The 21,322-nt window shown below is 28.0% G+C and overlaps 1 protein-coding gene across 1 annotated transcript; it reads left to right on the top strand.

Moving 5' to 3' along the window:
- On the top strand, positions 1-3,119 carry LOC101496193 (ACT domain-containing protein ACR8-like). The gene is made up of 7 exons (XM_004515700.4): positions 1-418; positions 888-933; positions 1,094-1,208; positions 1,282-1,349; positions 1,449-2,015; positions 2,107-2,211; positions 2,310-3,119. The coding sequence occupies exons 1-7, from the start codon at positions 357-359 to the stop codon at positions 2,670-2,672; spliced, it is 1,326 nt and encodes a 441-aa protein (XP_004515757.1). The 5' UTR covers positions 1-356; the 3' UTR covers positions 2,673-3,119.
- The last annotated feature ends 18,203 nt before the right edge of the window (positions 3,120-21,322 follow it).

Raw genomic sequence — 21,322 nt, 5'->3', positions numbered from 1 at the left:
GAGGCAGAGTTAAAATCAAGGCGAGGTTTGCGTTTGGAAGTGAGTGGATAGTAACTGTCGCAGTGTGAGAAGGCACAAGGAATACGAGAGTTTGGTAAGAGTGGTTTTATGGCGATTTGATCTAAGGATTTAAGGCATTAAAAGCCACCGTTTGGAATTTTAAGTAACTTCCATCTATATAGGATTTCTTCAACCAGACTTTCAGACACACATTCACTGAAACAATTTAACGTCGTTTACCTACTCTCATTCATACCCGTCGTTTCGGGAACCTGTCGTCGTTTCAGGATTTTATTTATTATCAAAGCTATACATCTCTACTAGTATTGTTTTTTGTCTCTAAACTGCAAAGAAAAATGGAGTGGTCAGCATGTACGGACGAGTACGAGAAGCTTGTTTTTCGCATGAGCACTCCCAGGTTTGTCTATTCTATTCATTTCAACCTTCTCTTCAATTATTTATCTTCTTTTCTCTGTTTTTCTCAACTTTTTTTTTTCTTTTCATTTTTTGAAATCAGTTACAACTACTTTCATAAGCTTTCTATATTAGGATCTTTCACTTCTCATGAGATTTCTATGGCACTGAGTCAAAATTTCAATCCTCTTTCTGCGTACCTCAGTTTTTGAATTAATTGAATTTCATAATCTTATAATTCCACCGTGTGAAAAGTCGTGATAATCTCGAAGGCATAGAAAAGTAGATTTTCCTAATTCCCACCGACTTTTTTAATTTCATTTTCACCGACGAAAAGTATTTTAAGCAATTTTCTGACTTTTCGTGCATGTGACTCAATTCACCCCCCTTGTTCTTTTCCCCTATTTGTGTTTGTATCTGTATTTTTAATTTATGCGATTTTACTAACTTTGATCTTTTCACTATTGAAACAGAGTCGTCATTGACAATGCCGTTTGCTCCACTGCGACCGTAGTCAAGGTAATGGCGAAAAAAATATCCTTAATTTTCCCCCACAAGTTGTTTATATGTAATTCATGTTAATAAGATACTAATGTTTCTTCTTTTGTTAAACTTCACAGTTATGATTAATGTAAATAAGATAAGATACTTATGTTTGTGCTCTGGTTAAATTTCACAGTTTGACAGTGCCAGAAAGCATGGGATTCTTTTGGAAGCAGTACAAATTCTCAGCGATCTAAACCTTTACATTAAGAAAGCATACGTTTCATCAGATGGCAGATGGTTCATGGATGGTAAGCTAATTTTCAATTTTCGTGTTTTTCCGTGTTAATTTTGATTCCACTAACCCTAATTTTCAATGCTCAGTTTTTCATGTTACGGATCAAGATGGAAACAAGTTAACAGATGAGAGTGTTTTAAAATATATCGAACAGGTATTAATTGCTACTTTAGAAGTAATTTTCATTGTCATTATGTTGCAAATTTAAATTGGTTCACCACAACAATCTGAATTCTTTGTTTATGATTATCAGTCACTTGGTAGCATTCACAATGGGAAAACCAATCACAGAAATGGTCTTACTGCTTTGGAATTAACGGGCACGGACCGAGTTGGTCTTCTTTCTGAGGTGTTTGCTGTATTGGCTGAGTTGCAATGTGATGTTGTAGAGGCTAAAGTTTGGACTCACAATGGCCGGATTGCCTCCTTAATTTATGTTAGAGACTGCAACTTTGGTACCCCTATTGAGCATTCTCAGAAAATTAACAAGCTTGAAGCTCGCTTAAGATATGTTTTACAAGGAGATAGTGATATTAGGAGTGCAAAAACATCAATCTCTGATGCTGTTGTACACCCCGAAAGAAGACTCCACCAAATGATGTTTGCAGACCGTGATTATCAGAATAATCCAATCTTTAAGTTCACTTCTGAAATCCCATTAGTGACGGTACAAAATTGGGTGGAAAGGGGTTATTCGATTGTTAATATTCAGTGCAAGGATCGAATTAAGTTAATGTTTGATGTTGTGTGTAATTTGACTGACATGGAATATGTTGTGTTCCATGCAACTATCAACACAAGGAATGACCAAGCATACCTGGTAAATATTAGACATCAGAATGCATTAATGTTTTTGGTCTATATCTTGGTTATGTGCTTTATTAACAATATAACAATTGTTTTTATTCCAGGAGTTTTATATAAGGCATAAGGATGGCACCCCAATTAGTTCAGAACCAGAACGTCAACGTGTGATTCAATGCTTGCAAGCTGCAGTGGAGAGAAGATCCTGTGAGGTATGGTATTTTCTTAACACTTGTTTTATGAATTGTTATGATTCTGAAATATGAACTCACAAAGATTCATTAATTAATTGTTAATTTATTGAATACAGGGTATTAGGCTAGAGTTATGTACTGAAGACAGGCAAGGTCTTCTAGCAGAGGTGATGAGAACATTCAGAGAAAATGGGTTGAATGTGACTCGATCCGACATAACTACAACAGGGGACTTGGCTGCAAATGTTTTCTATGTAACAGATGCCATTGGATACCCAGCAGACCAAAAATTAATTGAATCTGTTAGGCAGAAAATTGGGTTAAGCTGTTTAAAGGTGAAGGAGTTGCCTTTTGTATGTAATGAGAAGGCAGAGAGTGAAGATCAATCTGTTGGAGTTGGTGGGGCAGTGTTATTGTCTCTTGGTAGCCTCGTGAGAAGGAATCTATATAATTTAGGTTTAATCAAGTCTTGTTCTTGAAGCAGAAAGAGTGGGGCGTGAGGGAATTTTTTTAGTGTGGAAGAAAAGATATTCACAACTTTTATAGCATGATATTCCTTGCTTCAGGTTTGAGCTTTGTGTAATGTGTACATATAAAAAGTAAAGGGTGATAAGTTGTTGTTGTTTTTTTCACTTGGTTGGGTTGGATTCATTTGGTATGTAAAAATTGAATGACCTTATACAGCTGGAGGGAGGGACCCCCTCTATTTTAAATGCTTTGCTTGAGGAAGAGAATGATTGGTAATAGGGGTGGTTTGAGATTGTAGAACAGGTTGTCACCCATGGTAGGTTGTGAAAGGTGAAATACAGAATTTGATTCTTTTTGGTGGCATAGAAAGGAAGTTTAGGTAGAGGGAGCAAATTGGATTGGGTTCATACAACACTTTGTACATAACGAGGTTTTAATTATTGTATTGTTAATTTAAATCGTTGACTCTATTCTTTAATTTAAATTTGTTCTAACAATCTTTCTGCACGCTCATGAAAGATTTGTGTTTTTTGGTTGGTGTCTCTATTTTGTGCTGCTTCCGGATCCAGTGGGATTTCCACGGAAATAACTCCAAATTGTTGGTTTAGTGGCAATTTAATATTGGACAAAAAGGGACATGCAGTATCAAATTTATTGTAGTTATTTTTAAATTGCCATTACAAAGTAGTTTTGTGAAGCAGTATCAAATTTAAACATTAGATATTATTAGTAAGTGGTTTCGTGAAGCAGTATCAAAATTTAACATTAGATATTATTAGTGTAAAACTATTTTATATCAATAATACATTATCCATTAAAATCTTTTTATCGTTTTATTGGAGTGCCTATACATGATAACATGAATATGATGATGCCCATTGCTTGTTAAGAAGTTTTTGAGATAAACCCTTTATCAGGAGTGTAGACGGGTAGAGTAAATTGTTTTTAGATTAAGGACTTAAGGATAGTTGCCATCCAATTGTTGAAGGTTTATTTGATGAGTTGGATAGCTAATTGGTCTCTTATATGAGGAAGAAAAACTTTGAGATTATCGTGGATGAAAACGACAAGGAATAAGACGGAGTAGCTGGCTGCACATCAATTACTATCTGTATATAGTATATATTTATTTAATATTTAATGCTATGGGGTTCTAGACTCTAGTTTCCAACTATTGCTTTCTTTCTTCCTTTGTTGTTTTGTTTGTTTGTTTTTTATTTTTGGATACTAATCTTTGGTGTTTGCTTTATTTTTTCATTTGTTATATTGTGACTGTTGTGTCCTTCTAATCCAGTGCTTTGTTCCACACTCCTCTTACTTTAGAGGGTGCTTATCCTCAATATCCGCAACATTTTTTGGTTCAATTACTACATAATCTTTGTCAGGATAGACTAATATTAAGTGAGTTACCATCATTAAAGGAAGGTGACTGCTAACACCAAAAATCAATAAAGAAACATGCTTGTCACCTCCATTGTAAATTAAGAAAATTATATTTATAGAGGTATGTGTTTTCATAAAGCCTGCATCTCTTCTCAGGATGGATCTCACTCAATAAATTATCTTAAAAATGTAAAAACATAAAACTATAGATAGAATACATTCAACAATATTTTGAGGTGTTGAATTAAAGATATGTAATGTTTGGTAAATATTATTAAAAATTATAAAATGAGTGATTTATATGCGCAAGATTCACTTAGATACTCAAATGGAGAAGATCCATTATAAATGCTCTAAAGACATTTACAATGGTGGATGTTGCACTTATTTAGCACCAAGCTAAATACATGCCTACATTGTATAGTAATTTTTTAACTTAATTACAGTTTTGATCCTCCTATTTTAGTTGAATCACGTAAATAGTTCTCCCATTTTATTTCTCTCCAGTTTTGGTCTCCAAATAGAATTTTGGTCAAAATTTTAATGAAATGTCATTTTTTTAAGTCACACCATACTATTTATAATCATAAATTTTAGGTACAATTGTTGTACCACGAGATTTAGAGGCATGATGTGGCTTAAACAAGCGCAAAAAAAATGACATTTCATTAAGTTTTAGACAAAAAAATTTGCTTGGGGAACTAAAGCTCGGGAGAAAAAAAATGGACCAACTAGTTTTGTGATTCAACTAAAATAAAGGAACCAAAACTGCAATTAAGTCTAATTTTTTTTATATCATGTCTCTCTTTATTTTTTACGGGTTATGATGAAGGCACCCATGAAGATTACTTGGTTGGACATAAGTATTTGGATACAAAAACAACAATATATGTCATTTATTTATTTTTAAAATATATATTTAATTTTTTTTTCTTTTGATCTTTTTTATGATTGTGTAAGACTTACTTGCAAATAGAGATTTCTTTTAATTATTATATCCTTCTTTTTTTAAAATTAACTAATATACTCTATATTAAAATTTATATACAAAAATATTCTATTTTTTTTATATCTTTAGGAGGTTGCATCTCCACTATGCGACTACCTAAAAGATGATTTTTTTTCTCTTATAATAGGAGGTCGCACTCTGAGATGCGGACAATCTACTAAAAAAATAAAATTAAAGTTTATAAATAGTCGCATCCTAAAAATACGACATCCTATTAAACAATAAAAAAATTAAGCATCAAATGTATGATTTTTATAGCGGATTGTCTTAAAAATGGCATTCCTTCAAACTTGATATAGGAAAAATAATTAATTGAACATTAAATAAGAATGTTAGTTAATTTCATTTCATTTTATAAAAAATGTGATTGTATTAACTAAATCCAAAAGAAGTATTTATGCTAGAATTTCTAAAATATTAATTAGATTAATTTTTATGCATGGACAATATAAAACTTTTCTACACATGTGTTCAATCAAACATGTCAGATATGTATTTGTAGATATTTTAAAAACTAACCTAAAAAATATAAAGTGATTTGATTAGATGCATGTGTAAAAAAGTTTTCCATTATCGATATATACAAATTAAGTTAAAAATCCTTTTGGCAAAAATATTATCTCTAAATATAAGTTTTATTATTTTAATTTATTAAATTTATATTTAGGTTAAATATATTTCTATTTCCTATAAAATTTTTATTTTTCAATTTTAGTCTGTATAAAATAAAAATACATTTTTAATTCATACTAAGTATCTAGCAATTACTTTACATTATTGTTTTAACGAAACATGTTTTATTATTCTTTGACTTTAAAAATGTTAAAGGATTATTTGCAATAATGTTCAGAAATTGTTCAGAACAAAATGTTAAAATATCAAGATAAAAACAATAAAAATATAAACTTAGAAATTGAATTTTGATATCATTTTTTATAAATGAATTTTTTATAATATCATAAATGTGCATGAAAATTCATTAAAAAAATATACGTTACCTTAACAGTAGAAATTCAAATTACATATATGATAATTTTATAAAGATTAAACATTCATTTTATTTTATAAAAATTAAAATTAAAATATTAAATTTTTATAAGAATTAAAAACATATTTAATCCTTCATATTTTTCCACTAAATTTAACCTTATTAATAACTCTAATTTGTCTATTGAGATAAAAAGTAAGAGTTTGGCACATAGATAAAAGACAAAGGGCGCTTCATGTGGATATGATTTGGTTGGAGTGGAATACATATCATACTAGGGGACTTTGTATGATAATATTCTTGTAACATCCACCGAATACCCCCACGAAGTATATAAAATTCTCATTTTACCCTTATTAACTTTAAATATTTATACTTATTTGAGTTCTAAGAGTAAAAAGTATTTAGGAAAAGTCAAATTTTGAGTTAGTCAAAACGTATTATGTTTTCAAAAAAAAATCCAAAATTTAAGATTTTGTGAAATATTAGTTTTCATTCAAAAAGTTTAACCACAATCAAACTGCGATTTTTTCAGAAATATAAGAGCTTAAAAATAGTTCTCAAATTTTAATAGTCTCTGTATTGAAATTTCAATAATTGCAATTCTTGAAACTCTGAAATGTTCAATTTATGATTTTCCAATATATTCACACATCAAAAATTTTAAAACTTAAAATTTATAAAATCAATGCATGTATTATTGATCCAAAAATTCCAAGTTTTAAAATTTTCAGTATGAAAATGTGTTCCAAAAATTTCAAAATTAATTTTTTTGAAATTCTGAAAATTGCAATTTTAAATTTTTTAGAATGTTATATTTTGTTCCAAAAACATACTTTGCAAGAATTTCAGAAATCACATTTTTTTACCCCATTGTGTGTTCCATAAAATGTATTTAAAATGAAATTTTCAATTTTCTTTTGTTTGTTTATAATGATTGGGAAAAATAATGAGTAGATTGGATAAAATATGGACTTAGAAGTATAAGGTTATTTGTTTACCTTTTGGCCCATTTAAAAAAGAAAATTTTACCCCATGCCCCCTATTATACCTATACCTCCATTTTAAAAATGAAATGACAATTTTGCCCTCATATAAATAATAAAGCCTCCAAGAAGTTACCATTTCACGTTTCAACATTTCTGGAATTTGAGAGAGTGAGTTTTTTTTCAAAACTTCCGGAGAATTTGAATTCAAGTTTTTCAGTACAGAATATGTACTCCGGAATACTTGTTTTGAAGTTCTCCGGTACCGGAAAACTTTTTTGAAGTTCTCCGGTACAGAAGACTCTACCGGAAAACTTGAATTCAAGTTATCCAGTACATAGTAGTGTTCCGGAAAACTTGATGGTCAACATTTCCGGTAGTTACCGGAGAACTTGAACATCAAGTTTTTCGGAAGTGGGTGCACGAGGAAGAGACGACAAAATCATATGAATTACACGTGACATGATACTTCTACATCGTCTGCGATGAATCCCCCAGAGAGGATTCGACCGACAGCTTCAAGGAGAAGAAGACGAGTGATCATTGAAGACGACGACGAGGGACATCATGATCATGTGACTATGTATCAGCAGGAGGAGCCTAGTATATTGCATGAGGAGGATGTGGTACATGAGCAGGTGGATGTACATGAGCAAGAGGAGGCTGCACCTGCTCATGAGGAGGCTGCACCTGCCCTAGAGGACCTTATGATTTGTCTGTCCTTACACGATACTGTTATCATGTTTTAGCTAGACTATGGTTTGGTGAGGTATATTTAATTAATTATTACTTGTAATGCATTAAAAATATTTAAATTAATTATTATTTTTGGTCTATATTTAATTTTAATGTCATATATTTTCTTTGTATACAAGAGCGACCATTGCTGAAAATTGTTGCGCATGGAAAGAAAATGCAACAACTTACTCCGCCAGTACTTAAGCGACCCATAGAGAACTGGGTGAATTTGTCAGGTTTGAACCCGTTACAACAGGGTAGTTTGAAGATAATCGACAACAACCTGATATCTGCATTTGTTGAAAGATGGCATTCCGAGACATCGTCATTTCACATGCCATTTGGTGAAATGACGATTACGTTGGATGATGCTGCTAATATTTTGGGATTGCCTATTAAGGGTGAGTTCTACAGTCCACCTGATGTAGATAGAGTAACAACATGTAATCTTGTCGTCACTGTATTAGGAGTGACCACAACAGAGATATGGGAGGAGACCATGAAGACTAAAGGTGCGCACTATAGACTGAATTGGTTGAAGGAGGTCTTCAAAAGGCAGTGCGCAACAGATAGATTTGATTGTGCTTCTTGAGCATATCTGTTGAATTTAGTAGGGAGTACTATTTTCGCGGATAAGAGTCATACTCTAGTTGATGCGAAATACCTTCCTTTATTCAAATATTTAGACGGTATAGATAAATATGCATGGGGTAGTGCTGCACCCGTGGTGATTTATGACTACCTCCCAGACGTCTGTTGTTACGACAACAAACAGCTAGGTGGATATATGACGCTGCTTCAGGTATCAATTATTTGTTTTAATTATTAATTATTAGTATTAATTGTTTATTTAATATATTTATGTTAGTATAAATTATTAATTGGTTAAAAATTATTTATTAATATTAATTATGATATTAATATAGTTATTAGTATTAATTATTATTTGTTTATTTATCATTAATATAGTTATTTTTATTTGCAACGGTGTTGGATTTACGAATATTTTCCAAATATTTGTAATAGAGGTGATCAGTGTGCTGATGTACAATGCTTTTCCCGAATGAATAAATGGTGCTACAAACAACGCAAGCATAAGGTTCATGAATACAGACGTATTATTGATGCATTGACACATGCAGATGTTATATGGAGACCATGGGAGAATCATAGGGGTGTAATTCCTTTTGATGATATCATGTTTTATACTGGTCACCTCCGATTATGCAACACTGTAGTGAAATATCTGCCATAGAGGTGTTTGAGACAATTTAGATATATCCAATATATTCCTTCACCGCTACTTCCAGATGCTTCTAGATTATTTGATGTAGATGTGGAACGGTTGAGATATGTGACGCCAGTGACAGAGCTATTTCACGAGCTTCGTCAAGCTACATATCCATCTGAGTGTGAAGATGGATATTTGGAGTGGTTCTATCAGGTGTCTCATCCACTACTTGTGCGACCAGATGGTGTACCTCAAGTCCCACATTATAGTGTACCGCCCACCAGTGCATATGCTTCTAGTTCACAGCCGGCACCTATCCTACAGCAGATCGGTGATCTTATACAACAGGGGTTGAATCAACATGAAGCTAGTCCGGATGATGAGTTGTATCTTCATTTTTATAAAGCATTGTATTTATCACGTAGTCGCACTAGTGAGTAGTAATACTTTTATGAATTGTTGTTATGTCAGTTAGTTGTTATGAACACTTTTACGAATTATTGTTATGTCGGTTAGTTGTTATGAACACTTTTATCGTTTAGTTGTTATGAACACTTTTATGTATTGCGGTTAGTTGTTATTAATTATTGTTATTTTAAATTGTCCCTCTATGAATTATCGTTATTAATTATTGTTATTAATTATCGTTATAAAATAAATTACAAGATAAAATCGAACGACAAAAAACTAAAATTAATTAGTACGATTTTACAAGATATCATTAAGGTTCATCTAATGACATTGCATCTACGGGTTATGTAGGTGGATTTTGGGTAACACGTGGCAATCGACCTAATAAATACCCTCAGTGTTGTAGACGCCCTGTACATGCTATTGTCCTAGAAGTTGCTTCATCAATGCGATATTGCTTCCAACCTAGTGCAATTTCTGGCAATGGAAATCCATCTTTCATTTTAACTGCAAAAATTAAATAAATTAATTAAGGAAGAAAATAATTAAAAGAAAATAAAATAAAAGGAAATAAATTAATTAAGGAAGAAAATAAATAAAATAGAAGAAAATAATTACCGGAACCCAGTGATTTCCATTAACAAACCCAATACAACAAATACGATCATTTTTTGTCAATGTTGAATGTGAACCCTCGTAGGAAAGAAAGTAATTGAAAATGTCTAGCCAAACATGACAAGAATAATATTATATGTTGTCGCTATCACGTAACCCATATTAGGTATGGACAATCATTTATCCATGGGTTGAAGACCTAAGCCGAATATCTTCAATGAATCTCTTACTTCTCTAGTGCGTCCTCTATCATATGGAGTTTTATGAGAAGCAATCTCATGGTCCAAACTATTGCGTACCAAAGACCAACACTCTTCACTGTGTCCAAACAATAATGCAACAGCGCGAAAACCACAATTTTCATCTGCTGCCACGTCAAATATGTCATCAATGTATGGCTGAATAACATCAGAAAATTGTCTCAAGAACAACTGTTTTGAAGATTGAGATGACTGATAGGGTTGTTTCTTTGATTGTGAGGTTTGTCTCTTCTTTGATGACTGAGAGGGTTGGGAACCAATATCTTCACAATACGTTGCATTAACATGCTCAAAGTAAGAAGGGTCTCGATATACATTATATCCATCCAGCTTCTTACCCTTACTCTTCTTCACTCGTCTTTTGGTTTTGACTTTATCAGGTGGTGGACACATTGAACTTGTACTTGTAAAAGCAAGTTCACGCATTTTACTCTTCAACACTCGTTTCTTTATAACATCAAGTGATCGAAATCGTTTCCATAAGGCATTCATCTCAGTAGACATATCCAATTCTGATCCATCTTCTGTGTCTTGGGTGAGTTCACATTCCATGCTTAATTTTCTCCATTGAATATGCACAGAATCTAAAGGAATTGGTTCACCCAACAATTTATATTGTCCCAATTCACAAGCACAAGGTAACCCATATGTCCTTCTGATAGAACACCCACATACATATTTATCAGTACTCATCCACTCAACTTTGTCGTATTCTTTAGCAATACGTCTTTGAGCTTCTCTTGATGCAAATGTATTCAATATTTGATAAGATGGATTTTTGTGCTCATGCTCTTCATCATAAAAACTTTTTTGAAACGAGGCCCTGATTTTTTTATGTTGCGACCTTATCATGTTGTTCATAGCCTCCCAACATTTACACATATCACCCATGTTGTTTTCCAACATTAACTTCAGTTTCCAGTGAGCTAACTCAACCATATATTAATGATATAATAAAATTAGAAAATATAATAAAATTAGAAAATGTAATAAAATTAGAAAACATAATGATATTCAACAATATATAATAAAATTACATTATATACCTATTAGTCGTTGTGTTCCCCAAATGCATCACTTGATTTGTCCATGCTTCAACAAATATTTCCTTATGTGGAGTCAACCAAATTTCTTTCACATAATCAACAAATACTTTACAATCAACACATGATTGCTCAAACATGTGCAACCGCATGATATAGTATTTTTCATCACTATAATACATAATGTATTTCCACATATTCAATACTGACTCTTGTCTATCCTTTAAGACATATTGCTCCAACATTTTTTTCGATATGAAATCAACAAAGTAAATTAACACCATGTGGAAAAACAATACCAACTGCATTCATTAACACAAGATCTCTGTCTGTCACAATTACTTGAGGAAATTTATTTTGTGTAACAAACAAATCTCTTAGTCTCTCTAACGTCCAACAAAATTTTTTTTTCCGCTCACATTCCAAATAAGCAAATCTTTGTCCATGCTTCAACAAATATTTCCTTATGTGGAGTCAACCAAATTTCTTTCACATAATCAACAAATACTTTACAATCAACACATGATTGCTCAAACATGTGCAACCGCATGATATAGTATTTTTCATCACTATAATACATAATGTATTTCCACATATTCAATACTGACTCTTGTCTATCCTTTAAGACATATTGCTCCAACATTTTTTTCGATATGAAATCAACAAAGTAAATTAACACCATGTGGAAAAACAATACCAACTGCATTCATTAACACAAGATCTCTGTCTGTCACAATTACTTGAGGAAATTTATTTTGTGTAACAAACAAATCTCTTAGTCTCTCTAACGTCCAACAAAATTTTTTTTTCCGCTCACATTCCAAATAAGCAAATCCAACTACAAATGTATTCTCTATTGATGTCATACCAACAATTTCAAGTAATGACATTCTGTATTTATTGGTTTTATAGGTACTATCCATAATCAACACAATCGGAAACAAATTCAACAACTTCACTGAATCTGGATGCGCCCAACAAATATCTCTAATAACATCATAGTCTTCACGCTTTCTATTCCAACACACATATTTTGCATCTTCAATTAACTTGAATAAATGTTGCATCTCTGTTCTATTACCTCTCACCTGCAATTGAATCACACTCCTCTGTTTATATATTTGTGAGATCTTTCCACATATTCAATATTGACTCTTGTCTATCCTTTAAGACATATTGCTTGCATTTTGCTCCAACATTTTTTTCGATATGAAATCGACAAAGTAAATTAACGGCATGTGGAAATACAATATAAACTGCATTCATTAACGCAAGATCTCTGTCTGTCACAATTACTTGAGGGAATTTATTTTGTGTAACAAACAAATCTCTTAGTCTCTCTAATGCCCAACAAAGGTTTTCTTCCCGCTCACATTTCAAATAAGCAAATCCAACTACTAATGTCTTCTCTGTTGATGTCATACCAAAAATTTCAAGTAATGGGATTATATATTTATTGGTTTTGAAGGTACTGTCCAAAATCAACACAATCGGAAACAAATTCAACAACTTCACCGAATCTGGATGCGCCCAACAAATATCTCTAATAACATCATAGTCTTCACGCTTTCTATTCCAACACACATATTTTGCATCTTCAATTAACTTGAATAAATGTTGCATCTCTGTTCTATTACCTCTCACCTGCAATTGAATCACACTCCTCTGTTTATATATTTGTGAGATCTTAGTAACATTATTCTTATCTCGGTCTTGCAATGAGAGTAATATGTGTCTCGGTGCAACATTATATTTTGTTAAGTCATGAACATGCTGTCTTTCTTCGTCATCTAAGCGTCCAACATATGCATGCCCCTCCAAAGTATCAGGTAATTCATGGTTGTGAATTTCACAAATTACTTTAACTATCCATCCTGAACCATCTTTTAATGGTTTTGATCTAAGCTTGAAAGGACAATCATATTTTTTTGTTGAACTTTGAGTTGAGATAGCAGCAAACTTGTATTTTCCTCCTTTGTCACAGCCTAATATCAATTTATTTCTCCTTCCTTTCTCTCATGTCTCTATATCCGATCTTCTGATAATAACAGTAACTTTATTTTTTATGTCGATTTCTTTTACCCAATTCACAACAGTGTCCCTTGAATCAAATATCTGAAGTAAAATAAATTATAATTAATCACCATAATATATATCTACAATATTAATATTAATTATATTTATTCATACCTGATTTGTGTCAAAAATATTTGTAGTATCGACACATGTTTTATCCATTAATAGTAACGGTTTATCCATATTTGTTAACATTTAAAAAAAATTAATAAAATTTAAAAAAATTAAAGAATTAATTTCAAAAAACAGTTATGTACCGGAAAACTTGGGTATGAAGTTTTTCGGAATACAGTTCTGTACCAGAAAACTTGTGTCTGAAGATTTTCGGTATGCAGTTCTGTACCAGAAAACTTAGCAATTAAGTTTTCTGGTACACAATTTCCCCCTTATGTACCGAAGAACTGATTTTTAAGTTTTTCGGAATTTACGTTATGTACCGGAAAACTTAGGAAAAGTTTTCCGGAAATATGCTGTGTACCAGAAATCTTGTTTTTGAGTTTTCCGGAAGTTACTGGAAAACTTTTACCTATCAGAAATGTTGTTTACTGCTCCGGAAATGAGAAAATGGTGAAAAACAAATTTAACTTTTCATTGTGTGAAATAGTAAAAAAAAAACTTGAGAGTATTTTTGGTATTTTAAAATTATTTTGGGGGTACATGGCAAATTTTGGGGTACAGAGTAAATTTGTCTTTAAAAAAACTCAATCTTTTTAGACTAAACTAAAAACTCAATCTTTTGGGTCCACGGCCCAAAGTGATTTTGCTTCTTTCTACTCTCACAAAAAAATCCTACTATGTCATGATGATAGCATAGCACTACAACATCTAGAATGGATGCACATGCTCGATCTGGTCTTAAAATTTAAGATATTAAAAAAAAAATGATAACAAGTTTGTTGAATCTACTTTTATAAAAATAAAAATATACATAAAATCTTGAAAGTTGTGAATTTAGTACTTTAGAATTTGAAAACGTGAATATTTTTAATCCGAAGTTATTTTTTTCTATTCTAAAAACTCAAGGTCCATTCCAATCTTTTGTTCTAAAAAGTCAATTGTCAAGTACAATCTGATATAAAAACTTTAGGTGTAAGATTGATTGGACTAATTTATTGTATGAGTTGACGTATTAAAATGTTTGAATTTTGAAGAGAAATTATTATTTTAATACATAAAAGTATAAAATATTGTTATATTGATTTCTCACTCAACAAAACACCTAAATTAATTTTTGAAATATCAAAATGTTAATCAATTTAATTTTTAATGTTATAACAATAATAGACTATTTTGATACTAAATTATATTTTATAGAAATTTTTATAATAATAAATTATATATTTTATAAATTATTTTAACAATAAAATAATAGTTTATCCAACTATAAATATATGTTATTTAATAAATGCAATATCAAAGTAAACTAAATGACTAGGTTACTAATAAATGAATGAAATAATTTACTCATGATAAACTTGTCACTAGATAAATTTGTAGAGCAGAGTATATTTTCGTAAAAAATAAAAAATATAAATACAAAAATATTATTTTGAAAATTATACATTCATATATTTTTAAGTCAAAATTTTATTTTGATCTATAATTTTTTTTTTAATTCATTAGCAAGTGTCAATAACACTTGTTAACACTACTAGAAAATGGCAATAACAAGACATTTTTTATAGATCAATATACTTAAATATTTAGAAGAATATATGTAAGATTTAAAAAAATCTTATTATAATAACAACAATAATACTATATGATTTTTTGTAATGAAAAATTCATTATATCATTTTTATTTATTATTTAAATAAATTAGATTTCAAGTCGAACCCATAGTTTAATTGACTCATGACCTCACTTTTTTATTAAAACAATTTATTTTTTTGGGTATTGGTAGTTAAAAAGAAATTACTATCATGTGTGTTTTGTTTTAATAAGTGTCATGTATCCTTAACATAGTTTCATTTCTAAAAAATTAAAAATTATTTAAAAAAAATATGATTAATACTTATGGATCTTTTAACATGTTACATTAAGATGGAAAAAAAAACTTCACTGCGATGTCATAACATAAGGTAGGTTATAGATTCATGTCGAACCACTTGACCCGTTTCTATTTCTAAAGATCATATTTGGCTTAGAAGGACTTTGATTTCCCAATAACTATTTCTTAATCCTCTTTCTTAACCTATAGTAGAAGTAGGAATAGATTGGACCGTCTTAGACTTTATTATACTGATTTATCAAAAAATTTAAGGTTTAAGTTTGATTTGTGACCTATCATAGGTTTATTTTCTAGGTATGAGTTTGACTTTGACAAAAATCTGATATAACTTATTAACTTACTTAAAAATCTATTTCATTTTAATATTCTTGAATAAGTAATTAAATATATTTTTAAATAGATTAACAAGTTAATATGTCACCGAAATCAAGTTCTATTTTAATATTTAACATCACATATTGAAGAATATGATTTTATATATATTATACTTAAATTATATTTTATAATAATACATTTAAATATATCAAAAATTAAATAAGGTTAATATGTTTAAATTACTAAAAGTTTAATATGTAACAAAAAAAATTAAAATTTAATATAATAATTATAGTAGTAAAAAAAATATTATTTATATTTATTTAAATAGGTCGGCCTAATAGGCCTAGAAGACTTATTATGTAGCATGTAGTCTAATCTTTTTAACTAAATAATTTTTTTAAAAAAATTTAACTAAAAAAAAAGTCTGATTTGACCTGTGTCTAACGTAGATTAAGTCGAAGATATTTGTTGGTCGGTGACTTATTCTCATCCCAACCCATTGGCTATAATTGGAATGGGAATTTTCCCCCATGCTGCTAGTAACAAATTATCTGCTACCATTGTTTATTTAAGGCTAAATTGTAGTTAGAGTTCTCTATTTTATTAAATTTTCAATATTGTTCTTTTTATTTATTTTTATAGTTGTTGACATTTAGTTTTCTTTTTTAATTTGATGATGTGTGGATCACTTTAGTAAATGACGATCTTGAAATCATAATGACATATAATTTAATTTAATTTTAAATTAAATAATATAGCTTTAATATTTTTGTTTTTAATTTATAAAAAAAATCATATGTTTTTGTAAATTACGTTTGTTTTTTGTTTTAAAAGTTTAGTAAAAAATCAAAAAGTCACAAAAATTATTTACTTAAAAATAAGTAATTTTACAAAAAGAAATGTAAAGAGTTTCTTCTGATTTTTTTAATTTATTTTGAAGTTTTAAAATAAATAAAAAAGTAATTTAAAAATTGATTTTTCACAATATTTTAAAACAGATAAATGTAATTTAAAAAAATTTATATTTATATTTTCATAAATTTTAAAGTAGAAAAAGTTAAAATTTATTTATTTATTTTAAATTATTGAAGTGGTATTATGTAATTTAAAATTAAATTTAAATTTCACATCATCATATATACGTGCACATCACTAAAATGATTGCTATATCACTAAATTGAAATTCAAATTAAAAATGAATACTTAATGTCAATAATTTTAATAGAAGAATCAAAATTATATTTTTAATCTTTATTTATTATCTATTGCTTTTTATGAATTATTTTTTATGTTTTTGACTTTTGAGATAGATCATTTATCAATATGAAATAAACCTAGAAAAATATTAACATGTTCCCTAAAGACATCTGTCAATAGTTAAAATATAAAAAAATTGTCTTAGAATTATTAAAAGTCGAAAACTTCGTGGATATACCCATCCAATCGAAAACTTCGTGGATATACCCATCCAATCGAAAACTTCGTGGATATACCCATCCAATCGAAAACTTCGTGGATATACCCATCCAATCGAAAACTTCGTGGATATACCCATCCAATCGAAAACTTCGTACATTTTTTATGAACTTTATTTTATAATATATCTAAAGTTTAAATATTATTTTTTCAATAAAAAACATCTATTATTAGTATCATTAATAAGTTTCCTTAGTACACACATTAGCACGATTCATAAATAAATACTACTATTATTATGTAGGAGTAATACATAAAAGACTAAATTATATTTTTGATTCTCTAAATTTTTTTAATTTTCATTTTAATCTTTTAAGTTTTATTTTGTTTTATTTTAATCACTTAAATTATAAATATTAAACATTTAATCGTTTAAGTTATTTTCATTTCATTTTAATCTCTTAAGATATAAATCTTAAACACTTTAATTTTTTAAATTATAAATTTTATACATTTTAATATTTTTAAATAATATCTAACACTAATTTAAGTGATCAAATCTTTTTTTTATAAATTAAAAAATTAAAATATTGAATATTTATAACTTAATAGACTAAAATATAATAAAAATAGCTTAAATAACTAAAGTGTTTAAAATTAATAATTTAAAGAACCAAAATAAAATAAATAAAATTTAAAAGATGAAAATAAAACTTAAAAGTAACTTAAAGTATCAAAAGTATAATTTATCATATATAAAAACAAGTTCAAAATTTCTGGGCATATACTTAGGATAATGTTGCAAATGAAAACAAAAAAAGCAAACATGCCAATTTCATACTAAGTTGCGGAAAGTAATTTTGCAGTCAAAAGACTGTCACCCTATATTTATTGTTATTATTTTTTTAAAATAAAAGCACTGAAGTCTTCTATAAAGAAATAAAAACACCGAAGGCAAGTTTGTTCTTATCTCATATTTCTTTTTTGGTTTAATTTCATTTTGACTCTAAAATATTGCAATTGTGTTATTTTAATATATATAGTTTTTTGAGCGATTATAGCTATTGTTTAGTTTGATGATTCATTCAATTTTACCTTATTTGACGTATACGTAGTTAAATTTAATGACATGACAATGACATATTAGTGTTGCGTTATTTAATTTTAATATATATGCACTAAATAATGTAAAATTAAAAATAAACTAAATTTTAAGGTAAAAATTGTTATATATATTAAATTAAACTCTCAAGAATGCAATTAAACATTTTTGCTTTGCCATAGTTTTCATTTTGGTTTGGGAATTTTATTTAACAAATTACTTTTTAACAACTTTATTATTTTCTTAAAGACATCGTTTCTTTGAAATAAACCAATTCAAATGTGCACGAAAAGTTCGGTATTTTTCCTTAAATTTATTTGATGCAATATCAATATTTAAATTTTAAGAATCCAATTAAAAATAAGACAAATGTTAATAAAGGTCTTTAAATATATAATTTTTTAAATAAAAATGATTTATAAAGGAAAACTACAATTTTTATTTAGAGAGTGTTAAACAATAGGATTCCTATAAAGGAAATAATTTGACATTGTTACAAGTTGCGTTATTTGCTTAATTAGTGTTTAACAATAGGATTTAAATAGTGTTTAACAATAGGATTCTTATGAAGGATAACTTGATTTAACGCAAAATTTTAAAAGCATCTACAATATTATGTGTGTCTGGTCGAGGGGGAGAAGAAACATTGAAATATTTATTCTTTAATTGCATGTTTTTTGGTAAAGCATAAAATGTAATTTTTTAGTGAACGAAATTTTGTAGTGCACTTTTATTTTAAAAGCATGCACAATGTTATGTATGTTTGGTCGAGGGGAAGAAGAAACATTGAAACATTTGTTCTTTAATTGCATGCTTTTTGGTAAGGCATAAGATGCAATTTTGTAGTGTATGGAATTTTGTAGTGCACTTTTACATTGTACTTTGATCATGTTTAACACTTTTGTGATTTTCATTCATATATCAAATGTTTAAGTGAAATACTTCAGAAGAATGACAATAATCGGATTTTTGATTAGAATGAGATTTCGTTTGAATTTTTTTTTATTGAATTAAAACTTTAATCTTAGTGGGACTAAAAACTTAAATTAAGGTTTTGCTTTTGGGTCAAATCAATGATAGACAAATCTTATTGGTTGTCTTTGGTGATGCTTATTAATCTTTAATGGAGTTATTTTTTTATATTTAAAATAGGGATGTTTGATCCTATATTTTTTTATCCGGTTAATAAATTTTTCTCCCTATAAATATATTATATTTTAGATTAAATTACATCTGCGTCTCTTAACTTAATTTCAGGTAACGTTTTAATCCTTTATTTTTTTTCTCGAGTTGATCATTTATTTTAATTTTAAGTGACAATTTGATATTTTATGTTTTAAAATGTCAACAATGTTGTCATTTTTTTTTACAAAAAAATCATCAAAATTTTCAAACAAAACTCATAAAATTCATTATCATCTTCAATAAAATGCAAATTTAATCAAATTCATAACTTAAATCTTGAAATAAACTCATATTTTCATTCTTTATTTGATGTTTTTGGAGATGAAAATATGAGTTTATTTGAATATTTGAGTTATGGATTTGATGAAATTTGCATTATATTGAAGATGATTATTAATTTTATAGATTTTGATTGAAAATTTTGATGATTTTTTTTGAATTTTTGTAAAAAAAAAGGATAACATTGTTGATATTTTAAAACATAAAATATCAAATTGTCACTTAAAATTAAAATAAAAGACCAACTCAGAAAAAAAAAAAAAAAAAAACATAAAGGACTAAAGCGTTAACTGAAATTAAGTTAAGGGACCACGAATGTAATTTACCCTATATTTTATTTAATCTCTCAAAAATTGTTAATAGAAAATATTTAAAAAAAAACCATTGTTTGAAGAAAAAATTTAGATCGACTAAACACAAAATATAATATATTTATAGAGATTAAAGACTTATTTAATTTTTTATTTATTTATTGTTCCAGTTATAAATTTAAAAAAAAATACTAAAAATCACAATTTTTTGAGTTTAAACCAAAATTCCTACAAATAAAATAATTTGAGAACAAAAATTTTAATTTTAAAATAAAAATACTATTTTTTATGTATAAAGAAGATAATATAATGGAGACATATTCTTTGATTTAACAATATCAACGTTTTATAGACTTGATGACCAAACACTATTTTTTAAGTGCGAACATTAAGTTTTTTTTTCTTCTTACATATACAAGATTACTTGAATATCACGACTTATATACTACTTTTTATTAATTTATATATTTTAAAGGAGGCCTAAAAGAACACTCTACACACGATTCAAACTTCGTACCACAGAAATAATGAATAAAGTGGTTGAGTGGGCTTTACGAATAGTCGTAGAAATGCAGGATCATCATCATTCATTAAAAAAATATTAAATTCACAATTAGTTACAAAATAATTATTTTAGTTAAAAATTATTTATAAATTACTTACTTTAATTAAAAATTAGTTTTTTTCTTTCTAATTTAAGTTTATATTTTTTATTATATTTATTATTGTAATTATCTTTTATATTTAATCAATATAAAAATTATTTATATCTTCATCTCTTTTATGTTTAATAATAAAAAAAAATACTAACAAATATCATAAATATACTTGTTAGACAACTAAAAATAATAATTTTATAATAAAAGTGCATTTAAAATTATATTTTAAAAGTTTAAAGTTTGTTTTTTTTAGTATAAAATTTTTAATTTTGATTTCTTTAACAAATACCCTGAATACACTTATTACTTAGATCCATAGTCAACGACAATTTTTACTATTTCAAGCGAAAATAAATTATTATTATTATTATTATTATTATTATTATTATTATTAGTATTATTATTATTATTTATTGAAGATGGTACAGAGAGATATATTTAAATTGATTAATTTAAAAGAGAGTTTGAAAATCTTTGTTTTACTTTTAGTTTCTATAACATTACTTTTTTCAAATATTAGTTAACTTCTTCTTTTATTATTTAATAAAATATACAGAATATTAATACTAAAGTATTTATCTTTTAATCTATAAGATTATTTTAACTGAGAAACATTGATATTATTAAACTAAATATTATA

Source organism: Cicer arietinum, chromosome 7 (assembly GCF_000331145.2).
Source record: "Cicer arietinum cultivar CDC Frontier isolate Library 1 chromosome 7, Cicar.CDCFrontier_v2.0, whole genome shotgun sequence".
In the NCBI taxonomy this organism is placed as follows: domain Eukaryota; kingdom Viridiplantae; phylum Streptophyta; class Magnoliopsida; order Fabales; family Fabaceae; genus Cicer; species Cicer arietinum.
The sequence above is the reverse complement of the archived record's forward strand: the minus strand, read 5'-3'. Positions and strand labels throughout refer to the sequence as shown.

Coding starts and splice junctions, on each gene's coding strand:
- LOC101496193 (XM_004515700.4), top strand. CDS start 357: ATGGAGTGGTCAGCATGTACGGACGAGTACGAGAAGCTTGTTTTTCGC. Junction 419..887: donor TTTCGCATGAGCACTCCCAG/GTTTGTCTATTC, acceptor CTATTGAAACAG/AGTCGTCATTGACAATGCCG. Junction 2,016..2,106: donor GGAATGACCAAGCATACCTG/GTAAATATTAGA, acceptor TTTTTATTCCAG/GAGTTTTATATAAGGCATAA.